The sequence below is a fragment of the Aythya fuligula genome, chromosome 1 (assembly GCF_009819795.1).
Source record: "Aythya fuligula isolate bAytFul2 chromosome 1, bAytFul2.pri, whole genome shotgun sequence".
Lineage (NCBI taxonomy): Eukaryota > Metazoa > Chordata > Aves > Anseriformes > Anatidae > Aythya > Aythya fuligula.
Genome location: NC_045559.1, coordinates 11,488,506 through 11,514,829, shown reverse-complemented (window position 1 = coordinate 11,514,829; position 26,324 = coordinate 11,488,506). Strand labels below are relative to the sequence as shown.

Genomic DNA, 26,324 nt, shown 5'->3' with positions numbered 1-26,324 from the left:
CTAAAAAAGCCCACAGTCTTTCAGATTTTCTTTGATTATTATGTCTGTGACCGCATCAAAAACAAACTTGACATTCTGGGTGTCTGTGGCACATGTCAAGTGAGAATATATCTCCTTGTCTTCTTTTCTTATGTTCAAGTCTAGGAATTGTTGCTTGATGTAATTTCCAGCATCTTCAAATGTATTTAGTCCTAGTGGAGATGACAGTAAGAGGCAAGAAGAAACGTAACAACTTGTACTCATGTACTTCCTCACAGCTGCTAAGAAACATTTTTTTTTCTTTCTTGTTTTTCTATTTTTTTTTTTTTTTGGGGGGGGGGGGAGGCAGAAGGTGGGGATTATTTTCAGGCATTAGATATGAAAGTTTGTATCTAAACTGCCCATTCAAATTCAAATTTCTATTCCTAACAAAAAGTACTAATTTCTGAAGAGAAATGCTCACAAATAGGTAGGACACTGTGAAACTGTTAAGGCCCTTAGAAAGAGCAGAAAATGAGTGAAATGGAAGGAAAAGAAAAAAAAAAAGAAAAAAAAAAAAGGAGGCACCATAAATTCTGAGGGAATAGCTACATAATAGACAAAATTGGTGGGAATTACAGAAATGAAGAGATAAAGAAATGAAGAAGAAAGAAGGGCAAAAATCAGATGCTTATATGTTCATTTATAATTTCTTTACACAGCTTCTCTGCCTTTTGATAGTAGTTTGTTAAAGCAACAGTGTTGGAGTAAGCACTGGTACTGGCACTCAGAGTAGAAGGATGGGACACCTGGCAGGCTGCTGCTTAGAGGCCTTTTTGGCTCCCATATGTCTCTGAAGGTAAAGCGGTATTGCTCCACAGAGTCTAGCACATAGTATTTGATTATCCCACTGAAGTTCTGAACAATTTTTGGTCCCTATCTTGATGTGTTCTTCAAAAAGGAGTGAAGGAGCTGGTTGTCAGGAAGTACACAAAACCTACCTTCTAGTAATGAAACTTAAAATATGTTTCATTTCAGACACTCCCTATCAAAAATACGTGCGGTTAGTCCTAAAATAACAGATAGCTTTTGTTTTTAATCGGGCATATTCTGGCATATCTTCATATATTTTCTTGCATCAGCTTGGAACAGCTGCCAGTAGATACCACTATGACACGTAAAAAGAGACAGACTTTCTTTATGGTAATAGTTTTCAAAATGGGAACAAAAAAACTGGGATTAAGTTATGGTGTATATGAGTGATAAGCCAATTCTCCTACTGAAACCTGGGCTGGTTTTATCACACCAGACTTCATCCATTTGAAATTTCTAGTCTCAAATTCCTCTACTTACAGTGGAGAGTAATAAGCATCTCCAGAGAGAGCCGTCCCCAACCTAGGAATCATAAGTAGGTGAGAGGAATCAAATTCTGTCAATGTCTATCCCTTTCTAGTCTTTTGAGAGAAAGGCTAGATGCTTAAACATGATGCTTGGCATTTAAATGGTTATATATATGTGACCTGGATAAAAATCTTTAATGCATGGCCTACTCTAATCATGTGAATGTATTTTCTTCTGGGAAAAAAATAGAAACAACAAACAAACAAACAAACAAATAAAAGCCTTACCATTGTATTCAGGAAAGCAGATATTCAGATGAACTTTTGTTATTTTCTCTTTAAAGAGGTCTTTTTTGTTTAGAAACAGCACAATGGAAGTGGTTGCAAAGCACTTGTGGTTGCAGATGCTGTTGAACAGCTGAAGGCTTTCATGCATTCTGTTCTGTTTTGATGCAAAAGGTGAATATAAGAGACCGACAAATCTCATCCCCCATAGTCTTTTTTACTGTAATATTCTCTACTGCCAGGAACCCATAGAGCATAATAGCCTTTAAACGGTTATCAGGGAACAGGGATAGTTCTGATATGCCATCAGAGAGTACATTCAACCATAGCGGCAAAAAGTATTGTTTGTTTCTTCTGACTCACCACTTCTTTATCTTCCACCAGAACCATGTCATAGGCACTGAGTGCAGCACAGAATATGATGCAAGTAACTCCCTCAAAGCAGTGAATCCACTTTTTTCTCTCTGATCGCTGTCCACCCACATCAAACATCCTTTGCAGAAAAAATAACATAAGTACAATGTAAAGTACTAACTAATAAGGATGTAGTCATGCTGTTAAAGTGCAGACTGCAACTAGAGAGGGATGACAATAAAACATCCAGCTTTTCCAATTATTGGTCTATTTCCTTGACCCATCAGGTCAAGGAGAACTATATATTACTTAAAGCTTTATAGTGAACATAGAATGAAATGTAAAGGCTTAAATATCTGCATAAAGGAGATATTTTCAGTATTTTCAGGTGGCACTTCTTTTTGAGCAAGCTCTTCACATGACCTGAGGGCAAGACTTAGTCCTGCAGGTGATTTTTGGAAGAGAGAATTCATACATGAAACATTGACAAAAGCCCCTCACAACCATAATTATGTATTACTTTATAGTATTGCTTGTGGTGAAATGATGCATTTACCACGTAAGGCATATGTTTGGAAGCCAGTCCAATATGATCTATTCTATTTGATCCACCACTTGTGTTTGACTGGCTGGTGTAATATTTAGTATATATTCATTGTAGTATTTAGTCATCTGTTGATTGTTGTTGTTTGATCATTTAACTAGCTATATAACTAGCAACTCATGTTTCTGTGTGTGGGTCTCTGCCCTGTCTGTCTCATTTAGTTGCTGTTTGAGCAGTAATGCCTGGGGGTCATAAATCTGTTCATTTGTACATGTAGAGAGGAAAATGAAGGGCAGTCATTGTCTACATTATTTTCTTTCAGCTTGTGGCAGAAATTACTGTCTGTAGGTAAAGACATATGAACTTTTTATGGACTTTTTACAAGGCGTCCAAAGCCAACTGAGCATAATTAGTTTGGACCTTCAGTATAATACAGTTTAGTGCCTACCACAGATGGACCTTCTGTCAAAATTACCATTGTTCTTAGGACTAGGTTTTAAAATTCCCACTTACAGTTTTACAACAATAACAGGTCTTTCTCTTCCCTATTTTTTTGACATAAAATGTACAAAATAAACATTTTTCAAGTGCATTAGGAAGGAGAAAGAACATGTTAGAAGTCAATTATTTCTATTTCCTTGTGTGCATGACTTTTCCCTGTGCTGCATTTTGTTGAACTTAAACTCTAAAACCTAATCCTTGCTTGCACTCTCCCTTCCTTTAAGGAAATGAGTTTGGTCTTACACTGTGGATGTATCTCTTGCAGCATCTGAAAATTAAAGACATTTTTTTTTTTTTTTTTTTTTTTTTTTAGCAATGAAAATATTGGGATTCAATATGAGAAAAGCAAGTCAGTAGTAAACTGGGCAAAATTTATTACTGAAACATCATTTTTTCAATATATAGATCCTATTTTCTTCATCATCATCAATGAAGTTGACTGAAACAGTTCATTGTTTAACATTTTTAATCCTGCTTAGAAGAAATGAAACCAAGAAGCTGTTGTGAAACAAGATTTTCTTAACAGTAATGGCATTCTCCCAAGCATATCTTCCCTGAGTTCAGCAGGCTTACTGAAGAGCAAGGTCAGTATGAAAAAAGCATTTTGACTTTTGGCTGTGGTTAGTGCCCAAAAGTCACCTGACTTGTGTCTTCCTTGATTTGCAGTGTATACCTCCAAAATCAGAGACATGGGAATAAAAGAAAGCTTCAAAATGTAGTCTGTATTTCAGTTTCACAAACACACATAATCTGTACAAATCTGTATTAATTTCCTGCACACTTTTAACATATGACCCTGTGAATATTCATGAGAAGGAAGTTAAAATAGGACAAGATCAGCAAGATCAGCAGTGCTTATGGGCAGTTTTTGTTGTACTAAACTCATCTCGCTTAGCTCTTCTCTTGTCAGCCCAGAATCAGTGTATGCAAAGCTGAAGTCATGCTGTGATCAGTGTATTTCTGATATTATCTTTTTCTTTTGCAAAGACATGCAAAGTTAGTCTTGAAAACTGTATTTTCCCAGCACTACTCTTGGAAAATCTAGACATGAGTAGGGGGCTAGTTTTGTATTAATTTGTCCTAATGATACATACAGTGAGACCTGAAGGCTGAAATGAAGTTTGCCTGATTTTCAGTGAGACCTTTACCAGCTCTTCAGTGCAGGAGAGGATCTATGGAGACCAGACTTCTTTAAAAATAAATAAATAAATAAATATTTATATATATTCCAGCATGTTCTTATCTTTAGAAATCAAAATCAATTAGTGAAATAAACTGAAGAGCACAAGAAAGCCAGTTTATGTCAAAACAGCAAAGTCATAACTAAGAAGATAGCAAATAACAAGACATGTTGCCCGTGGAACTACAATTAATTTCCCTGGAGCAGTATTGGAATATTCAGACTTTTAATTCACAGGTACAAATTATGTTTTTTCTTTTTTCTTTTTTTTCTTCCTCATTCAGTTAGAAGAGGGAGGAGTGTTTAGTGAATGAAGCATCTGTTCATGATTTCTTTTTATTTGCATTTGGTTTGTGACCCCAAGCCTCACTTAAGCACATCAACCAAAACTCACTCTGTGGAAGCGTTCCTCTCTTTGTAGATGTTTCTATGGTACTTATCAAGGTAAATGCAGAGTCATCAGGATCCCCCAGCTGTTCTGCATTGCTCTGGCAATGCAAAGTAGCAGTAACTGGCTGGTTAAGATGGATTTATTGATGCTTTGCATCCTTATAACAGCTCAAAACTCTAAGACTGTTTTGTAGTGACTTTACCTCATATTATTTAATTGCCTAAAACCACTAATGAATTTACTCACAGAACACTACTGTGATGCATAATAGAGAGGCTAAACACAGTTTTTTGTGTGTGTATGTCTTTTCAATGTCATTAGGATCCCCTCTCCTGTTTACAGACACTCAGGTAACTTTAGTTTCAGTTAGGCTGCATTTCATTCAGACACACAACTCTAATATTTTAATATTACAACTGATTGCATTCATATCTGAGGGTGTTTGCACTGTGATAATTTCCTTCTCCATCCTGACTTAGTTTTTATTTTTTTATAAATTGTTGTAAATGTAAAGGTGCTCAGATTTCCAGTGTACAAAGCTATCTGAAATATATTAGTCAGAGAAAAAGAACAGTATGTGTATGGCATTGCACTATAGCATTTGTAGATATGTGCTGAATTAGGAAAAGGTTCTTTACTGAGAGGGTGGTCAGACACTGGAACAGGGAAGGGGTAATGGCACCAAGACTGACAGAGTTCAAGATGTGTTTGGACAGTGCTATCAGACATAGGGTTTGACTTTTGGATGTTCCTGTGTGGAGTCAGGAGTTGAACTTGATGATCCTTGTAGGTCTCTTCCAACTGGGAATATTCTATGATTCTATTACTCTAATTTTCAGGAGTGATCAGGATATTTTGGGGGGTGATAATTTCTTTGTTGGGCATCTACTTCAGAATCTTATTTGTATATATAATCTCAGTTGAATCAGAACATCTGTGTGCTAGGGTAAATAGTTCAGGAGATACTTAATTGCTACATGAGGAAGAAGTAAGAGCTCTGAAAAATGTATATATTTTAATCCTAATGCTTCCTAAATTTATCTCTATTTTTTTTTTTTTTTTGTCCAGACTGCATTCCTCAATATGCACTGCATGCACTGCAGCCTTAAATGAAGAATTAAATAGCATTCAATCAACAGAGAAAAATGATCTCATTGAACACTGAAATGATCATAATTAATTCAAATACATTTTAATGCAGAATTATGTTTTCAGTTTGTTCACCAAGCATAACCAAATTTTGAGTATATGAAAGTGCCAATTATTTTCGGTCAAATTTCTTAGAGACATTATTTTCAATACTTTTTTCTGAACATTTTGCTTTTCATCTTAAACGAGCATGAAGGCATGCATGTTAATACTATAATTTCCCATGAGACAATGAGACACTTTTTTTTTTTTTTTTCAACAGTAACAAATTCCAATGCTAACAGCAGTTATTTCTGTTCCCAAAGGAAGAAAGTGAAAGGTTGAGAATGCAGTGCATACAAATTAGTAGTCATCAAGTGTTTTGCATGCTGTTAAGGACATTTAAGTAGGCAAATTTCAGAAATGTCACAAACAATTATTCAAATGGCAGCATACAAATCATGCTTTTTAGACACTTACATATGTAAAATGTCCTTTTAGAAACTGATATTCTGAGATCTCTTAATAACAGTCCATTATATACCTAGAGTTGGAGCACTGATACTAAAATGACTTGTTTTTTGCCTCTTACAAATTATTAAATGAGTGGATTCAAGAATATCACAATAGGATTAGCAATATTATAATAGATCAATGCCTTTGAAAATACTTAAAAAAGCTAAAACTACACAAACTTGTCAAATACATCTTTCTTACCTGAAGTTCAAGTCCTTGAAGGAAAACTGAGTCTCGATAATCCCAGTTGTTTTCACTCGGGAGTGCAAAACGTCTTGCTCATTTGGTATGTAGTCAGGCATTGCTAACCTATCCAAATCATTCAGGTAACTACAGAGAATAATAAGAAATGCTGACTGATGAATTCAAAAGGTTATCTGAACATGATGTAGCCACTAATCCATTTCTATTGAGCCACTTTCAAATATTCTTTGTAAATTGCACACTTAAAATTGGGGTTTATATAATCTAGATCCAAAATCTAGATCATTTCCTTCCTTCCTTCCTTCCTTCCTTCCTTCCTTCCTTCCTTCCTTCCTTCCTTCCTTCCTTCCTTCCTTCCTTCCCCCTCATTTTGCTTGTATATGGAAATGTAATTAATTTAGTTATGTATTGTAAACATCTTTCTCAGAATTGAGTTCAGGAAAATCCGTATCTTCCTCATGGAGGTTAAGAAACCATGATAACAGTAAATGTTTTTGTCTGTTTTACTTCAGTAAATGGAAAAATGGAAATTATCACCACAAGGGAAGAACCCCTGCATCTTCAAATCAGGTTGACTAGAAATTATTGCAGCATATAACAATATTCTGTTGTAAAGATATCTTGCTTTCAAGTGAAAGCGAGGGCATGAGACTTTGGAGGATTTCACATTCAAGGCTGTTTTCCATTCACATTTATAAGTTTACAAGAATATGGTATATGATATTTATAAAAAAATACATATTTTTTAATCAAAATCAGAAGCTTCAACCTATCTGAGGTCCCACTAAGTTATTATTCTAACAACCCTGGAGTTATTAACATAAATGAATAATGAAAAGACTCAGAGAAGATAACCTTAAAAAGTCAGAGTTTACACAGTACTAATCAATATTCTGTGTAGGTACTGATTTACAAGGGCTGAAAAACAGGCTTTTGGTTTTAAACAATTTAAAATGTAGTGTTAGATGGTTGATTAAACTGATCATTAGGAGCCTAGCATCAAGGACTCAACTTAAGTTGATTTTAATGGTTCAGAGCCAAAGGCTAGATTTTCAAAAACATATCTAAAGCTTTTAGGTACCCTTAGGTACCTAAAAATGAAGATAAATGAGTTGAAGGATTTTCAGAAGTGTTCAAGCAGAGGCAAAGCATATCACTTTGTTGTTTTTAAAGTAGCTCTGGCAATAAATAATTACTGGCACCTTTACAGTGTATACTGAATCCCTTGAGGTTCATATCTCTCACAGGTTAAAACATAACACAGTCCATTGCACTGTTAGGGAATTTCCTTAGACCGTCCTATCTTATTTTTAGGCAGCAAAACCTAATCTACCAGACACAGTGCACACACTACTAGAATGGTAAACAGGGAATAAATTTCCTTTTCTGTATTTTTTTTTTCTCCATTGTTATTGTTATTATTTCAAGAATTGATTTTCCTTTTACTGACTTGGTATGGGCTATTAATGCTGGCAACCTATGAAGTGCGACCTATCAGAAGAATATGAAAAGAAACAGAAGATTGCTCTGTACTTCCATCAGTTATTCCAATCAAAATACAAGGCTGCTATAAAGTAATGCCAAATAAGGCACAAATCACAGACAATATTTTCTGTGTTTAGGTATCTTGCTGAAAGTGTCTGAAGATAAGATGAGATGAAAAAAAAACTCATGATATGTCCCTTCTATCTAAAATTGGTGAGTTAGTAATAAGTTCAGTTTGCCTAGCTTCTGGCCTGTGATCACGCTTTTTATCTGCTGGGTGAAGTGGCACTGTACACCTTGTGCAGCTTCCTTGTGCATGTAACCTTAACCAGTAGGAGGAGCTGCAGCAGCAGCAAAGGCTCAAACTGCAGCTCTAAGTAAGAGTGCAATCTTCCAAGGTAAATGGACACGAGCTGGAAACCTCCCCCTTCCCCAGGTCCAGGACTTGTGCATTCCAGGAAAACTCAGACCCTCTTCCCCAGGTTCTGGTCAAACTTGTACACTCCAGGAAGACTCAGACCCAGATGACACCTCACTTCTTGGTCTTGTATGTCCTTAGGGAGAAAATGGCAGAACAGGACCACTCAGGGCCTGTGATGGTCTGCAAGAACATCTGTAGAAGCTATGAAAACACTGACTGCTGAAAAATCTAAGCTAACTGACTACATCAACATGTGACCATCTGACTACATAAGGGATTACTGACTCCATCCACATCAGGATCCTGACCTTTCTTGAAGTCAGAATTGAGCAGCACTAGTCTCCTCTTATGTCTGCCACCTCTTGGGCCACAGAAAGAGAACTGGGGCCATCAGGCTGGAGAGAATCTGTGGTACTGATGACTAAGATGTATGCTGAGATGGTAATGGCCTAGGGAACACGAATGCATGCAGTCTGGCAAGTTTAGAGGAAACCTTTCATAGTTTTCACTGGAAAGTATATTTGAGCAGCTTGAAATCTACACAAAGTACAATTTCAGGTAAAACCTAGTTGTTTCAACTCACTTTTCCCCCTCATTTTGCCAATCTTAGAATTACCTAGAGATCATAGCGATAGCTTTTTGCTTTTATTTTTTTTTTTTAAGTTGTTATTTGTTTTTGTTTGATTTCCTCGGTTTAATGTTTCTAATATATTATTAACAGATTAACAAAAGATCTTGTCCTTTTTCAGGTTGATGAGCAATTTTCATAGATTGCTCTACATGTGACGAAGAGTTCTCGTTATAACGCTTCCTATGCTCTCTGCTACTAGCTAAATGTTCTACACCCTCACTTACTAGGCTGCCGAGTCATTGAGCTCGTACTCTGATGCTCTTGCAAAACATGCCTGGATTCCACCATCATTCCACAGTTGTTTCATGAGTTCCACCAGTTCAGAAGTCATGTCACCATCCTCCAGATTTGTTGCCATGGCACAGAGTTTCTTTTCATCTTCCTAAAGAGAAATTTCAGTAAATGTAATGCAAACACAGCTTGAAGATGTACTTGGTTTACAATGAATTACAATGGCAGAGAAGTTTCTTATTTTCACAATATTTTCCATGGAGAGGTACATCTCCATGAGATGTGCATGTAAGCACAGGTATCACATGGACTTTTTTTTTTTTTTTTTTAAATTGTTCTTTCTCATTTATATAAGAGTTCATCCAGTTTCATTTTACCATAGGTATTCACAAAAATTCCAACTCTGAAGGAAGGCTTGTATTGTAAGAAAGAGAATAGCAAACTATTAACAACTAAATTAACAAGAGTGCACATATTATGACTAAATTAATGTAGAAATATGTAGCTAAATAAGAGTTTGAATATATTTGGAAGAAGAGTTTTCTAGCTCTAGAGCACACTGAGCAAAGTGAATATAAGCAGTGAATGTATTTCCTGTCTGATTTTTTTTTCTTTTCTTTTTATCTTTCTTTCTTTCCCCTAGGGAAGAAGAAACAAGTAATTTAAACAAATACCAAATATTTTAAAATGTATTATTCTCTAATTTCTTCATTTTTGCAAAAGACTTCAAGTAATTTATTAGATTTAAAAATATTTATTTTCTGTGGTTACTGGCTTAGAAATGCACTATAAATAAAGTGCATGATTAAAATAGGGTCATTTGATACACTGTCACAGCAGTGGGTAATTATAGAATATAATTCCTTCCTAGCCATATAAGTAGACTTGCAGTCAATAGTTGCAAAAGTAGAAATTAATTCTAACAGACCCTGTTTTGGCAGGGAATCTGTTTTATTCAAAAGTAGAAGACATCTTCACAATATTTTGTAACAATTTTTTTTTTAGAAATGTTGTATATCTTTATGTTTCATTAGAAATTGCAGTTTCTGGAAACCTTGTGCAAGTCAGAGACTGATCAAAAGTAAAATACTGTAGGTTTTCTAAAATATTTGTGGAATTAAGTTGGAGTGGAGAGGAAAATGGGGGGAAATAGAGGCTTACATTTGTTTGAAGGAAAACAGAGAGCAGTGCAGTTGTCACTATACATAAAAACCAACCAACCAACAAACAAACAAACAAAACCCACAATATATGTCACTGCTGTGTTCAGCAGACCTGACTCATGATGTCTTGTGTATGCTTGTCATTAGACTCCAGGGCACACATTTGTTCAGCTTCAAGATAAATGTTGGAAAGTATTCTCCTTAACGATATCACATATCATTTAATGAGTATAACTGTTCTTCTACAGTGCTGTATTTGTTGGTTGAGTAGTGTATAATGACTTAAGCTCAGAGCCTGCCAGTAAATGCTTATTGGTAATTATGGGCTATTATGCAAAAGGTGGCAACTGTAAATATTGTTCTTTACGTAAAAATGGAAGATAGCAGAGTTTATCATAGCCCTGGTTTAGATAAAATCTTGTTTGTCTCTGATATTTAGACATTACGATTTTAATGCTAAAAACAGATTGCAGTGCCACATTAGGGGAAACAAAACAAAACAAAACAAAACCAGAAACAATGAAACCTCTCTCCTCAGATCAGGTGCTGTTCAAAACTGCATGCTTAGGCACTTTTAGAATCGCTGAGTAGTACTTATAGGCAATCATGGAACTTGGATAAACTCACTGCTTTCAAGGACCAAGATAAGCCCAGTCAATGCCTCATTGACTTTAGGCAGCTAATTCTGGACCAGAACTCAGCAAGATCAAAGTCCAGCTGAAGTCAAGCTTCATACCAAAACAACTCAAACTTATGTATGGCTCATGATTTTACAGAAAATGTAAACTAACTTTTTTTTTTTTTGGAAGCAGGGGCTATGTTTAGCAAATGCAATTGAAATTTGAAGATTCTTTAAAACTCTCATCCAGGTTGCTCTTCTGTGATCATGGGGGGGAAAGAAGGTAGGCACTGCAAATATTTTATACAGGTGTGTTTGACTGTATTCCTAGAGGCCTATTCTTCCAATGTCAATGGAAGTGTGGTCTTCCTGTGCTTTCAGTGGTAAACTTAACATACCTGCAGTTTTCTACATTTGATTGTATATGATGCTAAGAAATAAAAAGTGCTACTTAACAAAAGATTTCAATTCCTGGTTCCTCAAGCTGTGAAATTACTTGAACAAAATTTCTATGAAACTGGCATAGATTTTTGGAAGAAGTTTTATAACCTGCTTGCAGTGTTCCTTCTTATTTCAACTTTGTTAAAGTAAATGAATGCAAAGGAGAAAAACAAAACAAAACAAACCAAGCAAGCAAGCAAACAAAAACCCAAAACTTTTTCACATTGGTAACCACACAGCAGTGGATTACAGCAGTCATTCTTTAAGAGTAGTCAATAGTTGGTATACGTTTATTTCTGAAAAGCTGTCCCATGGTCAACTCCTGAAACAATGGCCTCTCCAGTTCCAGGAAATTCTCAGCTTGGACACTGGATAAGAAGTTTTATAGATTAATAAAAAGTAGTTGATATTTAAATATTAACTAATATTAATATTTATTCATTTAAATATTAATTATTTAAACATTAATTAATATTAATTAATTAATAATTAACATTTTAATATCGATATAATATTAATATTATATTTTAATATATTAATATTTTATCTCTGTAACTATTCATTTTTTCTGAGTAAAAAAAAATCTTGGAAAAAAGAGGTCGAAGTAAGGCCTGGATGAATCTAAGGACTCTGATCAAGCACTTGCCTCATATGAAACCAAAGAAGTTATCTTGCTTTTCAGTCACTTATGTCTTTGATATCATCTTAGACACAGTGGTTCGGAACAGCCAGCATGGATTTACCAAGGACGAATTTCGCACAACTGTCTTGATTGCCTTCTACAGTGAAATTTAGTTTGTGAAGAAGAGGGGAAGTAGAGGATGGTATCTATCTTGGCTTTAGCAAGGCCTTTGACATTTTTGCCCACAATACTTTTATAACCACATTGAACTGAGTAAGTGGGCAATAACATTGGTGATTTGTTAGATCTTATCATCTCATTGGCTAATTCGTTAGATCTTAGGGCTCAAAGGATGGTTATCATCAGTACTGCATCCAACTTGTAGCAATTTAGGTTTAGGTTTAGGTTTGCCTCAGGAGCTGATACTTGGGCCCTTTCTTTGTTTAGGACCTGGATGATGGGTTGGAATGCACTCTCAGAAATTTTGTGGAAAATACAAAATTGGAGGCACTGGACACACAGGAGGGGGAAGCAGGCAGGCAGGAAATATGAACACAAAGGAACCTTGTGAAATTCTGTGAAGCATTTCAAACTCTGGAGCAGGGCCCAGAGAGGCTATCATGTGAAGAAATCTTCATCCTTTGAGATATTGAAACTTGACTGGAACAACCCAGAATAACAATTTATTTGGTCCTGATTTTATCAGGAGAATGGAGCAGAGTAACCTCAGGAGATCCCTTCCAAACTGTATTTTTCTGGTGATTTTATAGTGCCTGTGGCTAAATAAATTAAGTTGTTATGCTTGTATTCCCTACTTTTGTATTTTGTGAGTATATCCCTATGGAAGAATGATGATTGAATATATATATACATTTCTCAGAAAGTTTGGTAAGGCTGGGAAAATAAGCTGAACTACTGGGACATGGGCAGAACATATCTCAAGTATAAGTGGCAAACAGAGTCTGGACCTGGCAGTAGATACTGAAGGATGAGACAGAACTAGCTGGCTAAGTTCTGCAAGGTTCATCTGTCTTAGGCTGTGCAGACTGGGGCATGGATCCTTACTCAGTATGTGTGCCTATTGCAACTGAGACAGAGCCAAGCTGCAGCATGTTCATATGAGCCTGTTTTCTGTGTGGTGGTTTTGGGCACTTTTACATTTGTTTGCATGATTAGTGGACATGGACTCTTAAAAGAATGCAGGAAGAAACATTTAGTTTTTATTTTGTCATCTGACTGTATGTCCTTTGGTAACCTCTGAAGCATTTGTTTATTGTTTTTTAGATCAAAGTATTGCATATCAATGGAATGAGATATAGTCTTCTGTAAGAAGGAGATCTGATCTCAGATAAGTAGCTATAATTCCCTCTAAGATGAACCCTTAGGGAATATGGAGAATTTGCCAAAACTGGAACCAATAGGTATTCTGATGGGCCTTTGAGAAATTCTCAGCAAGATCTGAATTACAAGCAAATCATCTCATTGAGAAAAAGGTATGTGTTTTCCCTTTAATTATTTCCCTGAAAATTCTGCATGATTATCAGAAGATCGCAGGTCTTCTTACTGTAAATGAGCAGGCACTGTCAGTTTACCTGTCAAATGAAGCCAAAAATTTCCTGATTTGGAACATATGTACTGAGGAGAAGTATGGCATCTCTCAAATGTCTGTTTGTTTTTGGGCACAAAAGAAGGGACTGAGTTTCCTCAATTATTTAGTCTTCCTGATTAAACTTCTGATAAAAAACTACTCGCTGATGACTGCTTTAATCTTATTTCATGGAATCATAAAATCATGGGATAACCTGATTTGGAAGGACCATAGAGTCCAACTCCTGGCTCCACACAGCACCACCCAAAAATCAGACCATGTGTCTGAGAACACTCTCCAAATGCTTCTTGAGCTCTGGCAGGCTCAGTGCTGTTACTAATGCCCTGGGGAGCCTGTTCCAGTGCCTAACTGCCTCTTGGTGCAGAACCTTTCCCTATTACCTAGCCTGACCCTCCTCAGTCCCAGCTCCCTTGGGTCCTGTTACTGTCCCCAAGAGCAGAGCTCAGTGCCTGCCTCTCCACTCCCCGCATGCGGCCTCCCCTCAGCCTCTTCTTCTCTTCTCCAGCCTCTTGGTAAAGCCTGCAAGGTGCTGGAATCAGTATTATGAGCTGCTTAATGAAGTTGTAAAAAGAGAAGTACTGCTCTTAACACTTGTGTATAGGACAGTTATCCATGCCAGGAAGGTCAAACTCCACTTCTCTGCAGTACTCCTTCTGTACAATGAGATCTCTGCCCCAGGAGCAAGATGAAACTGAAATATTCCGAACACATCTATATGACCCTTCCTTAAATGTCTGAGCCCCAAGATTTATTCTTAAAAGGGAAATTTTTATCACATTTCTAATACCATTGAATAAATGACTAAGCAGCCAAGATTTTTTTTTTTTCTATTTCTTATGTTTTGTTTTTTTTTTGACATAAGACTTGAACATTTCTTTTGTAGTAGAGTAAATGACAGCTTATGCAAAGTTTAGACCTCAGGTGTCAGTCTTTAGAAAATGAAAATAAGTGAGGGTATCTTATCACATCTATAACCCAAAAACCCAAACAGTACTTAGTTTTTACTATCATAAAGCAAATACTGAACTCTTACTTTGTTCTATTAGTCTCTACTACTACATATATATATATACATATATATATATATATATAAATGCCTATTTCAAGAGAAAGAACATCATACTCACAATTCTAGCTGGGTTTTCATAATTGATCCCTAACTTAGTCATTGCTTTCACGATAGACAGGATCGACTGCACTGCGTTACTGTAAATGACAGGTCTGAACTCCATGCGTTCCTGGTATGTGAAACCATCTTTATGGATGATCCTGGTGCAAATAAATAAATAAATAAATAAATAAATAAATAAATATTGTTTGGGATGCATTAAATGATAAAAGTTGAACCAGATACTTTTGTGCTCTGCATGAAAAAGGATTGAATCTGTCTGGCCCTTGGAAAAGCATTTATCTGTGCTGCTTGTTCTGGTGGAATGGGACAGCAGCAGTTTCTGTGACAATAAAAAATAACTTTTTTTTTTTTTTTTTTTCCCCAGTTGTCTGGCTGAACAGGTACTTTTCTTTTCACCTGTGAGTCAACATAAGGTAATGTTGCATGGTTCCAAAACCGGTCCCCAGCCCATTCCTGTGGTTACAGGGCAAGATGCATAGCTGGACTTAGGCCTCAAATATTGTATTATTACAGTCTACAATATTAGAACCAGGCTCTCACATTGCTTGTTTAGTACCTCTCATTATTAATCTGAGTCTTATCTAGAGTGGAAAACAATAATGTAATTGTATTTCTACACTGTGAGGTACTTTCTCAACAGAAAACACAGTCTTGAATATTTCTTTGTACATCAATTAAAACTTCTAATTCATGAAAGATGATAATATTTTCTGTAGCCTTTGGGGAAATAACTATTACTCAAGAGGATTTTGCCCATATTCCAAAGGTCAAAGAATCTTAACAGTCAAATTCAATTAATCTGATTCTGAGAGAGGGACTGTAATTTCATAATCTTCCCTAACTGAAGTGTGGCATAGGGTTAAAGGTCTCTGAGATCAGTGTGCAGAGTGGATCATGGCTCAGAGAGAGATCTTTTTCCAGTAGTTGTGAAAAGGATGAAAACTTCATCTATTTTGTGTAGCGTACTCTCAGTGAACAGACAGCAAACTGCTTTGGCTACTTCTAGAACCAAGACTGTTATTCCTCACTTCAGTTGTTCAGAGGTGAAGGCCAGGTTATTAAATAACTAATTCCTGCACCAACCCCCCAACCTTGCCAGAGATATAGTCTTAACAGAACTATACAAGCCAAAGTAGGTGATATGAAAGAATCTGACAGTCCAGCCCAGAATGAGTACAGGTGTGTGTCTTGGGGACACTTTCCCTGCAAGGGGAAGGTTATATTTGCAGGTTATCCCTGCAAACTCAGTCCTGTCAGAAAATAGTTCATTTGCACACACAAGCTAGATCATAAATGAATGCTCAAGAATCAGAACATGTCCAATTTATGGATAGCACAGAATTCAAAAGTTCTGTACTTATATCTATAGCATTATAAGAGAACACAGTTCACTTAAGTGTTTTCACAACCACTTTTTGAACAGACAAATCTATAAACTCCATTTCAAAATTTTATTTATTTATTTATTTATTTAATGCTGATTTCAGCACTAATCTGTTATGCAGGCTATACTTGTGGACATTTTTCTACCAGCACCTGAGGTATCTGTGTATCCTATGTCAACATGGTGATTTAAATGAAATAGTAAGACTTATTGAGAAGGGAGATGTATTTACTCTGATCACCTAGAGCACATTGCACAGGATGGCATCCAGGTGGGTTTTGAATATCTCCAGAGAAGGAGGGTCCACAACCTCTCTGGGCAACCTGTTCCAGTGCTCAATCACCCTCACTGTACAAAAGAACCCTCTCATATTAAGCCAGAACTTCTTACATAGCAAACCATGACAAGATGTGATGTACTTGAATAGAAGGACAATGTGGTTACCCCATGATAATCATGAGCTTTGTTTGATTACTTTGAGTGTCTTACATCAGTGTCCAAAACAGGATATGTGGAGAAGATAAGTTTTTTTCCTGTGACTGGAAAATCTGGGATAACAGAAAAGAGAAAGCCTAAATGGAATCCCCAGATAACTATTGTATATGTTGTTCTCATGTTTTCCCTTTGAAGAACAAAGAGAGGAAGAACATATAAGATCCTGAAATAAAATTAGATTCTGTAATTACAGAACAAAACTTGTTTTTGCTCAAGGTTTTTTTTGTGCCGCTCCCTAATCCCCTTTTTTTAAAAAAAATATATATATATGTTTTATCTCTTCTGGCAGAAAAGATGCTAGCCAGCCTGATAAATCGTTAGTGAATTTTGCTACATTTATTAAACATTGCTCATTCTTAAGAAAGGATTGTAAAAGAGGCTAACATCTTGTGTGGTTAGAAGGAGCTTTCTATCAAATGGAAAATTTAGTTCTCTAACACTCCTTGGAAAACGAGACAAACAAACAAACAAACAAACAAATCCAACCTGTAAATAAATGGAGGATTCTAAAGTTGTGGATTGTTTTACTTGTCACAATATCTATAATATGTTTTTATTGGAGGAAAAAATTCAGGCAGGAGGCTTTGATTTAGTTTCAATTGGCTTGATGAGTTACCAAATATTTTGTTTCCTGCTTTTTATTTCCCAAACTTCTACAGTTCTGAATGTTATAAAGTAGATTTATACTTCTAATTCATAGCAGAGAAATACTCAGGTTGGATTTAAACAAGTTAGCTCACACATTGGAAATGAGATAGTCTGAAGCACAGAGAGCCAGAAAACTTTTTTTTTTTTTTTTTTTTTTTTTTTTTTTTTGTCATCCCTCTTAAACATCTTAGCTTTTTTAGGCCTTGCACCATATCTATATTTGGAGCATCACAAGACATTGTGCAAAGCTAAGTGGAAGGATTTAACTTTGATTGAAGTCTTCAGTCTGGAAAGAGTGAGGTTTATGGATTAGAAAATTATAGTAATAGGAGTAAAATAACCCTGATTTTAGTGTGAATTTGTATTTTCAGCAAAATGACTTCTTTTGTTAGTAGTTATCAGTCTTCTCTAGAAAATGTTATACTTCACTGAAAAAAAAATAGATATTTCTTTTTTACTGTATAATTTCCCTTTTAAGAAAAAAAAATGGTTATGACATAAAGTTGATATTTTGTATGAAAAGTGATAATTTTCATCAACATTTTCCTGGGAAAATAATTCACATTTGTGCTCAGGTTGACAGCGCATGTATACACATGGCTTTAAAGATAACTCAGCTTTTCCACTTCCTGCTCCCTTGAAGTTGTTTAGGGTTATCAGCCTTCTTAAAGTGTTTAATTCAGAGGAACATCTCTAATCTGCTCATACTTGGTGAAGCTTTCAGCAAAATACATTTCAATGGTTTAGTGGATATCTCCTGAATGAAACTCAAAACAGAAATAAAGTTATCCACCACTGAAGTGGAACAAAGCAAACAATCAAACAAAAAAAATAGCAAAATATTTGATGGATAGTACTGAATCTGTCTTGTTAGAAAATGAGCTGCTTATGTAGTAGAAAAGTACTTTTATGATATGACATTTTTTACTTCACTCTTTGAAATACATCAGTGAAGGTATAAAATATTTAGGATAACTTAAGACACTTTTTTTTTTTTTCACAGCAAGATGCTAGTGTTTACAAAATGACAAAGTGTGATCATGTTAAAGTTTTGCAGTTTTTTTTTTTTTTTTGTATTTTCATAGGACCAAGAATGACCCACAGAACCCAGTTTAAAGGAAGAAAAAATCTTGACACTACAGTTACATAATGTGAATATTTCAATATTTTCACTTGTAATACAGTGAAATTGAATGACAGTGATATGGACAAAATTAAAATTGAACAAAGGGAGATGAGGGCGTTGTTAGTTAACATTGTTTCAAAAGAGATTCGGGAGAAAACTGACATGAATTAACTGAGGACTATTTACCATACCGATACCATCTCTGTTTCTCTGGTTCAGGATGGTCCCTGAGTCACAGATCACCAGATATTGGCAGGGTATTCGGTGAAAGTATTACAGTGTGTTTGCATGTGTGATCTGATAATTTTCTAGAAACATCCTCCAGTAGCTACTTCAGGAGATGAGATACTAGGCTAGGTGAATATGCTATGGCCTGTTATCTTATATGGTCTCACCACAGTACTGCAACTCCCACTGAAGCCAAAGAGGAAGCTTCAGTAAAGGGCTGGACAGGTGCATGATTTGATCAGACAGATCTGATTACCAATCCAGCTGTGCGTCTTAGTCACTTTGTATTTTTGTTTATGTGTCTGAATGAGAACTTGATTTTAATGATGTTTCTTTGCATTTTATTCAAATAACATAAATATTGCAATAAGATGTTAGATAGCTTATGCTACAAATACCATATTCAACAACTGATATGAATATTCATGTACTTACTTCATTTGCTTTACAATAGTGCTCTTTCCTGACTCTCCAGCACCTGCAGAGAGGGAATATTCAGAAGATATAATTGATACATCAATAAGTAGCAAATATTAAAAATAACTCTCTGGAACAGAATTTGGTATTTATGAAGAGACATACAGATGTTTCAGATCCCCATTTCACTAACTGTAAACCTCCCTAGTGTCCATTCAGACTTAGAAAGAATGAAATCTTGGTGAAAATATAAATTCTAAAAGAGGGGAGAGATATTTGAAAAGAAAGGAAAGTGCAGTCAATTAAGAAAAATACAGCTGCTTATTATCAAAGAGATATTGGTCATATTTTGATTTCAACCCCATCACCTGGGCAGATGGGTGAAAAGACACAAAAAAACTACAGCACTTGACAGTGTGTTGTTCATTATATGACTGTAGCTGCTCATTTAATGTCTATGCTAACTTTGTAATCCAGACCACCTAGCATATTTAAACAAGTGGAAAAGCAGGATTTCATGAGCAGGTTTCACTCATGAAGCAGAGGCAGCACATGAGCAAATGTCTTGATACCGGTCTATTGCCACTTCCTCTGCCCTATGGTCTTCCACTGAAAGTGGGAAATCCGCACAGCCTTGCAGCAGATACAGCTTGAGAATGAATTTGCAGTAAATTCCCATTGCTGTCAGGGAGATATAGGCATTTGGTTGTACAGGCAATTTGCAGAACTAGGTCTTAGTTTAAGTCAGATTATTCAGATTAATTTGGCCTTCTTATCTCATGCAAAGTGAATGATCACAACACAAGACTTTCCATTGCAAATCAGTATGAGTTCAACTATTTTATCTTCTATCAGTGAGACTGGTGAGGAGCAGGGCTTGACCACACCTGCCAAACACGAGCTAGATTTTAAAAGAATCTGAAGAGAAGGTTTGACTTCTCTGTATGAATCCATGGGACAAGACTTGTCGCTACTCTGATTTTTGCAGATTATCATTTACCTTACTGGATACTTTTGGCTAAAGAGAAAACTTGAGGCATAGCTATTCTAAGTGATGGCCCCTCAGTGAATGGAACAGATTACAGACTTTCCAAACAGATTTTGTAAAGCTAATAACATTTAAATGACAGAGATTAATTTACTCAATTGAATCACAACAGACAGCAAACAATATGCAAAACATTTTCTAAAGCCCACAATGTGAATGGCAGAAAGTGCGAGAGGAAAACGTCAAGCCCATGCAAAATGAGCTGATGCTGCCATCTGCCACAGTTTGGACAAAATGCAAATTTGCTTTAGATCACTTTTTATCCTCTCAATTCCCCTCTGAAGAACTTGGTAAAGCCCTGCCAGGAAAGCAGCATTGCTAAACTTTTTGTAGGAAAGAGAGCAAGCAGTTCTGGGAATTCCTGCATCCACCTCATGGAAAGATGCCAGGAAGCATAATACAGAAATGAACCTCTCTTCCAGATTTGGAAGACAAGGTTAAAATAGAGTAGGAGTCATAATTTATATCTTATAGGTGTGTTTTTCTACCTCTGCTCATCTCTAATTTATGACCCAGTAATTCCTTTATCTAAACAACAGATGACTCATAGACTTTGGCTCCACTCTGGAGTATTGTGTTAATTGTAGCAGCAGTTGTACTACAGGAAACAAGTCAGTAACAATTTACTTTGCACCTGCTTCCCTTCTTTCTTCCCCCTCCTGTTCAGCCCGCTTTTCTGGCCCGAGCCCTTAAGACAGGAGAGCAGGGCCACAACTACATTTCTACTCACCACAGAATCCTTCTGCTCATGCAAATGGCAGCAAAAGAACTACGGGGAGCTGAGGGCAGCTTCACTTTAGGAGGCGGTGAAGAGGGAAATTATAATCTAGCCCAAATTTTCTGCATAAAAGACTAGAGTTTAGGCCAAAGTCAGTCTTGTTCTAAAGTCTGGAAAATTTAATTGGCTTTTAAACAATTTCCTGTATCTGTGAAGATTTGTGTCTCTGCCTGACAGGGACCTCATAAAACATGCTATAGCCTGTATTTTGCATTTCACATTCTTATGATCTATTTTTTATTCAAATTTACCTTTGATTTCCATATCTCTATTTGTATGCCAAGTTTCCTTGAGATGGATATAGGCATGTAAAATAAAGGCATGGAAATCTTTGTTACTGCCTGAAATTCTAGGCCTGTTCCTGAGAGATGAAAGACATTTCATGGTGTATCAGGGCGTGCTACATCCACCTTCAGCACTGTGCTGGACAAAGAGCAGTCTGGCAGACTGTAAACTGCCTCTCATCTTGGTTGGGCTATTCTGAACTCAACTTCCCAATTTCCATGCGATTTCTGTTTCAGGACACATTGAGGCTTCAGAGAAGCCTCGAGAAGTGCAGTGAGCATGGCATAGCTGCAGGCAAGGATCTGCAAAGTAGCCACACCCAGAGACATGTCTTGAATTGCCCCTCTGCTTTGGGATGGTCCAGCCTCTACAGTGCAGACTACAAAGGTGTATAGACAGACCGGGAACAGAGAAAAAAAAAAAAAAAAAAAAAAAAAAGGGAGGTACTTTGAAAGACAGTGAGAACTGATTGAATTCAAAGGAGAGCAGAACACAAGACCTCAGCTGTAACTTGAATCCACTACTTTCCTAAGAAGAATTTCACAGGGTCACAACATGGTTGAGATTGGAATAGATATTTGGAGGCCACCTTGTCCCTGATCAAGCAAGGCCACGCAGAACTGGTTACCTAGGACCATATCCAAATGGCTTTTGAAGATCTCCAAGGAGGGCGACCACACAACCTCTCTGGGCAACCTGTGCCAGTACTCTGTCACTTACACAGCACTGCAGTGCTTCCTGATGTTCGGGAGGAACCTATTGTGTTCTAGTCTGTGCCCATTGCGTCTTGTCCTGTCCCTGGGCACCACTGAAAAGAGCTTGGCTCTGTCTTCTTTGCACCCTCCCTTCAGGTATTTATCCAAAGTGATAAGATCTCCTGAGCCTCCTCTTCACCATGCTGAACAGTCCCAGCTTCCTTGGCCTTTCCTTGGAGGAGGAGTACTCCTTCACCATCGTGGTGGCCCTACATTGAACTCCTTTCAGTATGCTCAGATCTCTTCTGTACTGGAGGGCCTAGAACTGGACACAGTACTCCAGATGTGGCTGTATCAGTGCTAAGTAGAGCAGAAGCCTCAAACCTCCCTCAACCTGCTGCCAATACTCTGCCTAATGCAGTCCAGGATATGGTTAGCTTTTGCAGGAAGAGCTCACTGCTGACACTTTTTAAAAGTGGTGCCCACCAGGACCCCCAGGTCTTTTTCTGTTTTCCAGCTTGGTGATCCTCAACATATACTTGAGCCTGGAGTTGTTCCTCCCCCAGTGCAGGATTCTGCATTTCTGCTTCTTGAACCTCATGAGGCTCCTATCAGACCATTTTTCCACCTGTCCAAGACCCAAGGTAGCACAACTCAATAGTATATCTAACCTCAGTTTTTGTGTCATAAAAAAAAAAAAAAAAAAAAAAACAACAAAAAAAAAACGGAAACTGTGAACTAGACTGGAAATCATATCTTTCCAGTCCTCTTACCAAACTGAACTTACTTTCTCCACAGGAGAGATAAATTAGAAAACAAACAAAACAAACAAACAAAAAAACACCACTGCCTTTCAGTCAGCAGGATTATTGAGCTGTCTTTGCTTTCGAAGTCTTTGCTTTCAGTGAAGGTGTTAATAGCAATAATTTAAGCCTTGCCTCATAACTATGGCAATTGAACTGGATTTGGCTCATTTAGTGGATTTTAAATGTCTACACTGCAAACCACTATGTTCAGACTCACCATCAGGTACCCTTTATTGACAGTGGAGAAAAATATTTTCTTCTAAAACTAAATAAAACCAACATATTACTTCAATTTTGGTCATCCTGAAGTAGATGCTTATATTAAATTATATACTCTAAAAATGAGTATTTCTTGGTGAGATGGGGGTGACCAGCTCTGATGCGGGTGAGTTGTAACAGGCCACAAGAAACTGCATACAATGAAGTCATCAATTAATAAAGTTCAAACTTGTAATGATTATCTAAACTAAAGTTAAGTTCTTATTTCTATGAAATATTACTGTTCCTACAGTACTGTGAGCATCAGCTGTTCTGGCAGTGTTTCAAGTGTGCATTGTACTTTACCTTTAGGCTGGCCTCCTACAAAGTACGTACAAGATGTGGCTGTATTTATCTCCTGATACGAAAGAAATAAAACTTTCACCTTGGAGTTTGTTCCAGACTCATAAAAATATATGAATTTTGGAAGTATAAATATTCAAGGACTAGATTTCCGGACAAGAACGACCTTGACAGTACAGAAGCACCTAGCACAAAGCTCTGAACCTTTCTGGCTCTGGGGCAACTTCTGAAGAAAACCAGGAAGGGGCACTGCTTTCCTCCTCTCCTTGTGCATGGTCTATAAACTACAAATTATCAGCTCTGTACCAAGAAAGTGTTTACCTAGGTCATGGAACTTAATATAAAGAAACGTGGTAATGTGGTGTCTTTAGTTTCTGTATATAATTTAATTTTTGTAGAATGGCCTGTTGGAGGACACAGAGAGACCAGACTAGATATTAAATACTCCTCTCAGGAAATGGTCAGAATGCTTTTTGTTTGTTTGTTAGGTTGGTTGGTTGTGTTTGTTGTTGTTGTTGTTTTCATTTTTTTCTTCACATTTTAAAGGTAAGAGCAATTGTGAAGACACAGAAAAACATATGAAATATATATGAAATCTTTTAAAATACATATGTATATAGATTTACCAATCTGCCTACTGCAAAATAAACAATGGTGATACCATAACATAGAGGCAATGTGTGATCAAAATGAATAGAAATCTAGGGCTAGGATAAGACTAGTCTTATCAGTTTGAATGGAGGTGCCCTTGAATTATGAAGTATAAGAACTGAATCATTTTCTGAGATCACCTTGGAGGTATAGAAAGATCAGAATAATCTAAACTCTGAAATAAAATAAAATAATTCAGCCTTGAATCCAGATCTGGATAGTGGATTCATTTTGTCCTACCTGGCCAGTTCACTGGTTAACCATAGGAAGATTTATATGATGCCCCATATACACATTGCTTCAGCAGCTGTGATTCCAAATGTTGGACACTTTCACTCTAGCTGTGTACTAAGTTCAAAAAAGACTTAATTTTTATTCACCCCTCTCTCTCTCCTTTTTTTTTCATTTTAAGAAGAAGAAAATTATTATTTTTTTTTCTTTTTTTTTTTTTCCCCTGTAACATTTTTTGTTTGGTTCCTTGTGATCTATATCATATGTACCCTAGGAGAAAAGCCTTCTAAAACACCACCCACTGACATAGCATGAATAAAAGCAGATAAAATAGAAATATATGCTATAGAGAAGAGTTCATCAAGTTTTGGTGATTGTCTTGTTTCATGAAGAGAGTTTGAATAGTTGATGAGGCTAAAATATGCTAAAGTTAAACTAAATAGAAATCTTTTTTTTTTTTTTTTTTTTTTTTTTTTTTTTAATTTAGCTTTCAGTTTATCTCAAAACATTTTACTAGAAGTATCTTAAGACTAAGATATAAATAGTGTCAGAAAAAGACTCATCCAATGGGAAACATTAATGCTCTAAATACTAATACATGCATATTTTCAAGGAGGAGTGATTTAGTTTGTGTCCTGGTGTAAGACAACCTGCAGTATGAAAGCCAGGACATGAAGGTTTGAAGATAAAAGTATATCATCAAACTGCTTATCTTATAAATTTATCTTTATCCTCTAAATTCCTTTTAAAGGATTTCTTACATCTTCAGTTTTGGTCAGAGACAGAAACTCTCTGACGCACTCTGATGCACTCTGGTTCTAACTCAATCTGCCAATTTATTTTCTTAAGAATATATAGAAATTATTGAAATTTATGAAAGTTTAAATGAAAATATTATTCTGTTTTTCACCAACTTAAGGTTGTGTCAGCAGGAGCAATAATTTCTATTAACGTAGCACAGAAAATCTTCATATTGTCTCCAGATTTCTAAAACTTTGTAAATTGCAATCTGAATACTGATGGTACTTAAACTTTGTCAAACTGTTTTTTTCCCGTATTCATTTGAGAAACTTGCATGCTAGTCTTTTTCCCGTATTTATTATTTATAATGGACAGATTCTCAGCTGGCATAAATAGATATTTTGCATAAGATACAAAATAGAATTCATCTGATTTACTTTATGTGAGGCATCTAGCTCAGGCTGAATAAATTTCAGTTTAACAGCATTTGTAAACCTTGTGGTTCCAATGAAGAAGAATACATAGAAAAAAATGAATGATAAGAGGCTATTTTTCTATTCGTTTGGTGTAACCACTGTAAACTCTCATAGTATAATAGTAGAAGAAAGATATTAAGGTACTGGCAGTGTTATTGTGCTGTTGGATATTTCTAGCAGGCTAAGTAGTAACATGGTGAAAAAATAATAAAAAAAAAAAGTGTCTTCAAGAAAAGTATCATCTTTCATTTGTTATTGCACACACTGAATAAATTATTCATAATGTGGATTAGAAGTGGTAGTCTGTGAGAATATTCATCTCTACTCATTTCACTACATTCTGTTCTTCTATTTACAGTATCATTTTTATACATAGAAACAAACAAACAAAAAATAACCAAACTCACTGTGTAAGTTTTTATGTAAAAGAATGAAGTGCAACAGTTTGGAAAATAAGTAATTTCTATTTCAATACTTAGTGGCACCTGGGAATTTTCTACTTAACAAATTATCTCACTTAATCCTCCTGCAAATTAATGCATATAGAATCATAAAAAAAATCTGTTCTACCTTCTGCATATGTAAACATCAGAACAATTATTCTAACAGTAGGTTCTAATTTCTCAAACCTTTCTATGCTCAAGGATTTATAAAAATTAAAAATGAATCAATTTAGTTACATCGTCATTTTCAGCTCATTCCATGTCTTAATTGCTTGCTTTATGTGTGTCCACAACCAGAAAACACTTTATATGTGCTGCAGGACTGTTTTCTTCCGGTAAAATTGTAAAGGCAGGGAAATCCACTGTTCTGAAATGTAATTGTAGAGCAAAATAACACCTCATTGGAAAAATATTATCAACAATTTTTATTCTATTTACCCAACAGTAGTAGTTTGACTGTCCTGGCTTCCCTCTCTGCATCTTCCTGGAGTTTCTTTTCCAGCTCTCTGGATCTCCTGGCTGACTCCTTGCTCTCAGAACTGGCTCCGCTGCCCAT

General features: G+C 36.2%; 1 protein-coding gene across 1 annotated transcript; it reads right to left on the bottom strand.

The window, feature by feature from the left end:
- On the bottom strand, positions 1-26,324 carry LOC116499549 (guanine nucleotide-binding protein G(t) subunit alpha-3). Its single transcript, XM_032204306.1, has 8 exons — positions 26,207-26,324; positions 19,072-19,114; positions 14,751-14,892; positions 9,163-9,320; positions 6,399-6,527; positions 1,947-2,076; positions 1,587-1,740; positions 1-191 (listed from the first exon to the last, which is right to left on the bottom strand). The coding sequence occupies exons 1-8, from the start codon at positions 26,322-26,324 to the stop codon at positions 1-3; spliced, it is 1,065 nt and encodes a 354-aa protein (XP_032060197.1).